Here is a 9,769-nt window from a genome sequence, read left to right as displayed (position 1 = left end):
CCCAGTATAATAATCTAGTATTATATTATATTATATTATATTATATTATATTATATTATATTTTTGTATTTTTATTTGTATTATTATTAATACAATTTTAGATTTCATTAACAGTTTTGACCAATTCTTCAATGCAGGTCTTGGATCAGAGCTGTTTTTCATGTGTACTGTTATATGAAGTTTTTCCTTTTAATCAGAGGATTGTCTTGTATGTAGTGCTTCATCACCCGCACCTAATCAAATAAGTCCATTAGTGACCCACGAGACACACGAGACTCCAAGATGAAAGCCATCGCTAATTATGATCTATGGGCGGAGCCAATGTGATGTAATCTCCTTCAGGTCAAATACCAACCACTCAACTACTTTCATACTCCTGCGGTTCAAGCTTTCTTCAATTTGAAACAGAGATACACTACATAAAAGATCTTCCCATGACTGAACAGCACCACGATGAAAAATACATCCAAGTACAACACAGCAACGGTCTCTTTTCATGCCGGACTGCCTCAGAGGGTCTAAATTCACTAGCTTTGGGCTCGAATCCTAGTCGAAAATGCCAGCTTATATTACTATCACCCATTACCGGCCCTGCAGCCGCCCGGCTCTCATGTGACCCCTTCATAAATTGGCTTCACATCAGTTCAGATGCTTAGATGGGACAGCTGAGAGGGGCTTTGCCAAATATTTAGAGCTATCCCATGACAAGAAAAGACAGCAGCAGATGAAACACATTAAAGCAGCTAGAGGAACCCATAAAATGCTGTTTTCTTCCTTTCGCTCTCAAGATGGGCCAAAGAGACCTGAGAGTTTTTGGATTTATGGTCCTCTTCCTCGTGCAGCTGCGTGTTCGCCCCCGGGCCGACGTGGGGGCCATTAAAACCAACAGGCCTTTGAGTTTTCACCACCCTGTGTCACATAATGCCAGAGGAGAGGAACGGTCTGGAGTCCTTTCATCTGTTTGCGAGCAGCTCTGACTACCTGCAGCAGTCATGGTCCTGAAGTCAAGCTACAGATGAAAAGCCTGATTTTTTTGCTTCAAAAACAAAGGAAAATATACCTTCATCCCAAGTCCAAAATAAAACTTGGCTGAAAGATTTCTCGCTCTGATATCCACAACTTTTTAAAACTTTCCTAACACATGACAACCAACAATTACATGTCAACTATTTGGCATTCAGACACTTGTTGTGTGCTGAAATGCACTATAATTCTCAATAGCAAAATACTTATACTTAACGTAGTAACTAACCAAGGTATCCTTTTATCTTCTGTATGAAGCCACAGCTCTTTTTTATTTTATTTTATTTTCTGTATTATTTTATTTTATTCTTTCATTTATGAGTTATTATAATTTAGCTATTAAAAGAACAACTCAATGTAGTAACATTCATTCATTCTGTTACGGGGCGAACGAGACGTGAGACGTGCAGATCCATCTGCAAAGCTTTTATTTAAAGGCGTGGTCATAAAAACAGGCAAGGTTGTGACAATGGCAAACAGGTATATTGAGGGCAAGACAAAAGAGTAATCCAAACCGGCTGTGAGTCAGTCGACAGCGAACGTTATCCAGAGGGCTTGACAAGAGGGGAAATCCAATAACACGAGCAGTAGTCCAGGCGAATCAACTGTGACTTGACTTGACTCATGATGATCAGTTGTGACTTGACTTGACTCATGACGATCAATGGTAACTTGACTTGATTCATGAAGATCAGCTGTGACATAACGGGGCCCTGTTGTGTCCGCCATTTTACGATCAGGCTCCGCTGTCGCCATCATTTTGTGAGCGTGCTCTAGTGCGGCCGCCATTACACAAGCGGACTTGGTGTCATGTTTCTCCGCAACACCCACCGTGAACACGGAGTCGACACACAACAGAGCAAAATCCAAAAAATAGCTTAGAGAAGAACGGGGACCCTCACGGGTTAATCGTGACTTTAAAGGTTCATTTACTCCATCACAAAAAAAGTATATCAGTACACAATCTGGCAGATCAGAACAACACGCAATGTCCAGAAACGCTTGAATATAGCCTTCAAGCGGGCGTACTTACTTACTTACTGTTAGAAATACTCTGTGTAGTATCAAAGACATTTTATTTGTCATTTTAAATGATAAATTCTTTATTTTATTTTATGACAGTTATTATAATCTGTGGTAGCTATTAAAATAATTTATGGTAGCTATTAAAAGAACTACTCAATGTAGTAACCATAATTATGTACATACATATTTATTTGTTTGTTTGGCATTAGAAATACTCTATGTACTAAGAAATAAATGCTTTATTTTATTTTATTTTATATTATTTTATTATTTTTGATGGCAGTTCGATCCCGTGCCCTTCTTTCTCTCCCACTTCACTTCCTGTCAATACTTAACTGTCCTATCGCAATTTTTTTACCCTTACCCTTTATAGCTAAAAACAAAGAACATACTGGTGTCCTCTACTCTAAAGGCTACTAAAATGAACCAAACATCATAGTGCATGATGATTACATTATAAGCCAGAGTTTACACAGAGATCAAATGCGTCACATGCAGGGGTCGAGCTGACCTGTGCTTCTACAGGACGTCTTTCCATGTATCTGGCGCAAGAGTGTTAGACGTGGCTCAAACTCTGCAAATCCCCACATGATGCAGCAGCTGCAAACGTCTTGAACCTCTGGAAGTCACACTTCATTCTGAAGCTATAAGATCCCCACTTCTCTCCCTGTGTAACTGCCAGACACACTAGCTTCTGTACAATGGCACTCAACGGTGGGTAAAATGAGCCCAATTAGCACCACAGACTGCTGGAGAACAATGCGCTGCTTTGTGAAACACTACATACCCAGTGTGTGTTTACAGAAGAAAGCCATGCAGTTTCGCAGAGAGTTATGATTATTACCTTTGCCTGTGTTCTGACTTGTAAAAAGAGGCATTTATTTGATTGTAAAACACTGCTGTATGAATCACCAGCACTGAGTGGGTCGTCATCTCACAGATTATTATTAATGCAACTGTGTAAAAGTAAAAAAAAAAAAAAAAAAAACACCATAAAAGTCCGAAGTCATCATTTACTGATAATCTTGCCCTCCGCATTCGCACATATTCAAACTGGCACGTTGCATTATGGAATATAGTGCACAAGTCAAGGTATGGAAAATAGTGGCTAGGACATTCAGCAAAATATTTCCTTTTATGTTCCATGGGTTAAGAATGTCATATTATAGCTAAAACTAAAGCCATTAAAAAATTTCATTACTTGAAATAAAGAAACATATATAGACAAAACTAAAAACTGTACAAATTTAAATTAAATATAAATAAACTATTTTAAATATTAATAAAAACTATAACAACACCATATGAGAGTAAATGATGACAGAATTTTCACTAAAAAAACCTTTTAAGAACATTATCACTGACGTTTACCAGGGTTCAAATCAACTATAACTGTGATCTGATGTGGATATATTTTTTCCCGAAGAAATGAATCCACTGGATTTCTTCCTCAAGGATTGAAATACCTTCTAATGTGTTTGCTTTCAGCAGTAATACATAAATGTGCTTACAGTGTGGTTCATATGGTGGTGGCGGATCTCCACATGGGATACACTCCATATCCTGGAATCCACTCAACTTCGTCTTTCTGTAAAATCTGAAAGAATAAAATGCATATTCATTTATTTGCAATAATAAAATTATAAATAATACATTATTTATTTTTTGGGTTTAGCAATCAAGTCAAAATTGTAATTAATAACATCATATAACAATTAATTATTCAAATAATATTGCATATTCAAAAGTTTTTTAAAGAAATTAACACTTATATGCACCAAAGAGGCATTAAATATCTCAAAAGTGACACAAAACATATTTATAATGTAATAAAGATTTATTTTCCAAATAAATGCTGTTCTTTTGAACTTTGTATTCTACAAAATATTTAACATTGATAATAATAAGAATCAGTATATCGGAACAATTTCTGAAGGATCGTGTGACACTTTAGACTGGAGTAATAATGCTGACAACAAAGGAATAAATTGCATTTTAAAATATATTCAAACTAGTGCTGTCAAACGATTAATCGCGATTAATCGCATCCAAAATAAGTCTTTGTTTACATAATATACTGTATGTGTGTGTACTGTGTATATTTATTATGTATATATAAATACACAAAAATGCATGAATATATTTCGAAAATATTTACATGTATTTACATGTATGTATTTATATTCATATAATTTATATGATATATAAATATATTTAAAATATAAACATAACTTATTTTTCTTAAATATATACATGCATGTGTGTGTATTTACTGTATATACATAATAAATATACATAGTACACATACATATATTATGTAAACAAATACTTTTATTTGGGTGCGATTAATCGCGATTAATCATTTGACAGCACTAATTCAAACAGAAGATTATTTTAAATTGCAATAATATTTCATAAACATTATTGTTTATACTGTCCGTTTTATCAAATAAATGCAGCCTTGGTGACCATAAGATACTTTTTTTCCCTAACCCCAAACCTTTGAACAATATTTGCTGAGAAAAACCACCAACTGAATATAATTCAAAGACATACCATTATTGTTGCAGGCGATTAAACAACTGGATAAACAAAACGTGGCTTTAGAAGTCAAATACGATTTAAAGTCTACAGTAATCCATTTTACTAGACTTTAGACTTAGGGGTGTTTACAAATGTGATTATTTTTTATTTGTTGGATTATGTACATATGCATTCCATCTTGCTGCTTTTCAATTGAATTTCTCTGATAGCAGGAAAATCCCTTATCAGAAAATGTACATTGGGGCAAGAGTTATTTGACAGCATTAACTAATGAATCAGAGAAAACTATCCAATACAACATGAGAAATATCCCAGCATCAGTAAAAGCCCTAAGAACACATTTTTCTAAAATGATGCAGATGAACTTTGAAGGTAATGTGAAGAGTCGCCTTCAGCATGTCGTACTGTGCCAAAGCACTTAATTATGGGTAATCAAAAGTTATTAAGAAACTTATCTGGTGGGAGCAGGATGCTGCTGTGGGGAAACTAGTAACTCTTGCAGCGATAGCGAAAAGCAGGTCTTTAAAAAACTGACATGTTTTATCTTCTAGGGCATGTCTGGGCCTTGAGTTTATTTCCCTGACCTGGACTTTAAACTCAGAAATGTTCGGCTGCGCTTGTGGCTGGAGTACAAAAGTGCAGGTAACTACACTCTTGAAAATAAAGGTTCTTTTTTGGCATTGATGAAGAACCTTTAACATCCATGGAATCTTTCAGTTCCACAAAAGGTTCTTTATAGTGGAAAAAAATGTAAAAAATAAAGTTCCAAAAGGAGTTTTTCACAGCAATGCCAAAGAACCTTTAATTGAGCAGTTCCTAAAAGAACGTTTTTTTTTTTCTTTTTATTTTAACCCAACCGCTGGGTCAAAACAGCCCATTTGCTGGGTTTGTCCCTATTTTACCCAGCACTTGGTTGTATTTAACCCAGCATTTTTTAGAGTGTGTAAAGAACATTCTAATAATCTAAAGAAACTTTTTTAAACTATAAACAGAGCATGGGTAGATTACTTACAAATTGTAATCCGTTACTGATTCCAAATTACATGACACAAATTGTAGTTAGTAATGTAAATCACTACATTACACATTTTAGGTGTTATAATCAGACTACTTTTTGAAAAATGCTGGGTTAAATACAACCCAGCATTTTTTAGAGTGTACTTAATTACTTTTAGATACTAGTTACTTTCAGATTACTTTTGACCTATCTCGTTTTTCACATTGATTTAAATAGGATAATCTTGTACCATATTGATATAAAATACAAAGAGTATAAGAAAATATATTCCATTTGTTGTTATCAACAACATGACGTGCATTAAACATTATATTACGCAAAGGTACGAACTGAAGGGGTTTATGAGTTCAATAAAAAGCTAATAATGAATTAAATCATAACAATGTTAAATTAAAACAAATAATTTTCAAATGAATCAGAATAAAACACTTGCTGAAAAAAAATGTAATATTTTATTTGTTTACCTGTATGTCATGTGACTATAACCAACGTCAGAGAATCATGAACCACATGCAAATGTGGAACTTCATTTTTAAAACTTCTATAAATTACTTCATAAAATATATATATATTAGGTGAAAGAGGATCAGACGACAAAAAAGTTGGTGAATTTGTGAATCTGTGCATTTGAATGTGTTTGAAATACAAACAAAAGTAATACATGGTAAAATAACTGACTGAGTTATAATTCAAATAAAAATTTATATGTTCATCAGTAGTTGATGCAATGTTGAAACAATTCTTAAACCTGAAATGATTTTTGTAAATCCAGTGGTCAAATGCTCTGTAGCCACATGACTAATGAATGAGTGAATGTCCACAAATCTGGAAGATTTTCTGAGTGTATATAAGCGGCAGGCTATTTTAGAAAGCAAAATTTCAAAGATGAAAAAGAGGAATTAGGAGAATCAATAAATTATGAATAAATTATTGCTATTGTGTAAATAATGTGTAATCATGTAATCCATAACAAAGCAACTGTAGTCTGATTATGAGTATTTTAAAATGTAATTTAATCTAAATACAAGTACTTAATTTTTGTAATCTGATTATGTAATCTAGATTACTTGTAATCAGTTACTACTCAGCTCTGACTATAAAGAATCTTTTGTGGAATATAAAGATTCCGTGGATGTTGAAGGTTCTTCATGGAACCATCAATGCCAATATACAGTCATGTGAAAAAGTTAGGACACCCTATTGAATTCCATGGTTTTCTGTATCAGGACATCATAAACACAATAGTTTTGTTAAATAAATAATGACACAGTGTGATATGTCATGTGTTGTTGTTCATCTGAGGTTTTATTTTCAACATTTTAAAACCTGCCAAGGACCAGATAATTTTGACTATGTTCTGATATGGAAAACCATGGAATTCAATAGGGTGTCCTAATTTTTTCACTTGACTGTAGATCGTTTATTTTTAAGAGTGTAGATTTTTAAAATGTTCTTCACACTAAAAAAAAACAAAACAATGGAAAGAACTGCTCACTGAAAGGTTTTTGGGGAACCCAAAATGCTTCTCCTACAGCATCGCTGTGAAAACCCCCTTTTGAACCTTTATTATATTCTGACTTAAGCTTGTGGTTTCTGAAAACGCCCATCATCCTTTATTCTATACAACTGACTCACCCGGGCAGGCAGTCTCCGCATACGGCGTTGCTCGTGGTGGAGCAGTTCCCCTTCTGGAAGCGGTTGAGGAGGGAACAGTCCAGACAGGGCTTGCATTTCTGCAGGCTGCGGTCCTCTTTGAAGCGACTGGCTCTGCAGGGCACACACTGGGCATCCTCCCCATAGCCAAAGCCACATTCCTGCGGGGATTAATGGAAGATATCTCACTGCCGAGGAAGGGAAGGGCGAGGGAGAGCCGCGCTAAAGAAAAGCGCCAATGTGGACTAACAAGAGGCCGAGATGAAATAATGATCACAGTGTGTGTGAGATCCACCCGCTGAACAAAGGCCAAGCTTCTTTTCAGAGAGTCTATCTTACACAGGCAATAATCTCCCTGACTCTCACGGGATCAATGAACAGCCTTCTGCTCCGGGCCCCTGAAGGGCTCCGCATTTGAATCAGAAAGGCCCACGGGGACGCCCATTGTTGGGTTACTGGGAGTTTATTGCAGAGGTTTTGTCAGCCTCTCTTCGGCTAAAGTGTGCGTGAGATATATTGATATTGAGAGGTTTTGGTAAGCGTAACGCGGAAAGAGAAGAAATCCCTTAAACTAAAAGATTTACTGAGATTGAAGATTTTACGTTTTAGTAATGCAAACACAAAAGATTTAAGTTTGCATATATAATGTTTGCACAATAAACTTTGCTTTCTCTGTTAGTTTCTAACCACAGAATCAGGAATGCACCCACATTTCAAAATTAAATGATAAAGTAAATCAAATTTTTGCCACTCAATTTTATATTTAATTTTATAATTTTACATCTTATAAATAAATTATACATTATGAATAAATCATAACATAAATGTATTGCTAATCTAAAGATATAAAGATAAATTAATAAAAAAAAATTTTTTTTAAGTTAAACTGAATGCATTAAACTGACCAAAAGAGACACCAAAACGTTTTTAAAAATTACAAAAAAATACAAATAAATGCATTTGAACTTTCTCTTGAACAAAAACGAAAAAAATAAAAAATTAAGCAGCTGTTTTCAACATTGATAATAACAATAAAAAATGTTTCTCAAGCAGCAAAATAGCATATTTGAATAATTTCTAATGGATCATGTGACACTAATGACATAAAACATCACAGGAATAAATTGCACTTTAAAATATATTAAATATTAATATAAAAAATAAATTGTTGTTTTAAATTGAGACAATATTTTGCAAAATTACTGTTTTACTGTATTTTTGATCAAATAAATACAGTCATGGTGAGTAAAAACATTATAAATCTTAGAACAGTAAAGTGCATATATAATAGAAATTGTAGTATGTGTGTGTGTGTGTGTGTGTGTGTGTGAAAGTAGTGCTGCTACAGGACATAATTGCTGTTTGAGTTTAGACTTGTAGTATGTAAAATGAAAATTATTTTATATTAAAAGTGCGTGTTATTGGAGTTGCGGGTGACACTAGTTCGAGTCCCAACTCCTGGTTCTTTCCTGGTTATGTACCCCTCTCTACCCAACCAATGTTTATTTTCTGTTCTCTTATTCTCCTGTCCATTAAAGGTGAAAAACACTCAAATATGTATACAAATGTGTGTACCTGTCCATCATGCCAATACAGTCTTGCAGACGAGGTCCTGTGCATCTGAAACAATAAAGAATATGAATGAAAATAAAACATAAAATAAGTAAACATATAAGACAGTTACACACTCACACACATATTTACTTAGCTATCTAAATGGGGTCATTCCATATACTTCTATTGTCTTTATATACAGCTAGTTATAAACAGTGTTGGGCAAGTTACTCTGAAAATGTAATCAAATTACTGATTACTGATTACTCCTTTTAAAAGTAATCACGTTACTGTTCTGATTACTTTATTTCAAAAGTAATTAGTAATTATACAGTTTGTACAGTATAAAAACCATTACGCCTATGGAGAGTCCCCGTAAACCACAAATGCATGCAAGTATGTATGTGTGTGTACTGGTATATATGGTTTATGAGGACACAAATGTGTATAATGACATGTATACTACAACGTTTCATTGTTTTATGAAATTCAAAAATTGGCAGTAGTTTTCTGTAAGGGGAAGGTTTAGGTCTAGGTGTAGGTGTAGGGCTGGTGTAGGGCGATAGAAAATACAGTTTGTACAGTATAAAAACCATTACGCCTATGGAGAGTCCCCGTAAACCACAAATGCATGCAAGTATGTATGTGTGTGTACTGGTATATATGGTTTATGAGGACACAAATGTGTATAATGACATGTATACTACAACGTAAACATGGTTTATGAGGACACTTCCTATGTCCCCGTAAAACAAAAGGCTTAAAAAACATACAAAACAGTGTTTTATGAAATTCAAAAATTGCCAGTAGTTTTCTGTAAGGGGAAGGTTTAGGTCTAGGTGTAGGTGTAGGTGTAGGGCTGATGTAGGGCGATAGAAAATACAGTTTGTTCAGTATAAAAACCATTACGCCTATGGAGAGTCCCCACAAGGATATCTGACCAAACGTGTG

General features: G+C 34.4%; 1 protein-coding gene across 1 annotated transcript in view; it reads right to left on the bottom strand.

The window, feature by feature from the left end:
* LOC107699222 (tumor necrosis factor receptor superfamily member 19-like) overlaps window positions 1–9,769 on the bottom strand; it is a 38,084-nt gene that overhangs the window by 15,108 nt on the left and 13,207 nt on the right. Inside the window, exons 4-5 of the mRNA XM_016500419.1 lie at window positions 7,247–7,425; window positions 3,561–3,646 (exon numbers count right to left, since the gene is read on the bottom strand). Of these exons, the coding sequence (XP_016355905.1) occupies window positions 3,561–3,646; window positions 7,247–7,425 (265 nt within the window). The remainder of the gene's footprint in view (window positions 1–3,560; window positions 3,647–7,246; window positions 7,426–9,769) is intronic.

The sequence above is a fragment of the Sinocyclocheilus anshuiensis genome, unplaced genomic scaffold (genome assembly GCF_001515605.1).
Source record: "Sinocyclocheilus anshuiensis isolate Anshui unplaced genomic scaffold, SAMN03320099.WGS_v1.1 scaffold242, whole genome shotgun sequence".
NCBI lineage: Eukaryota > Metazoa > Chordata > Actinopteri > Cypriniformes > Cyprinidae > Sinocyclocheilus > Sinocyclocheilus anshuiensis.
This window is presented reverse-complemented; position numbering and strand designations above follow the sequence as displayed.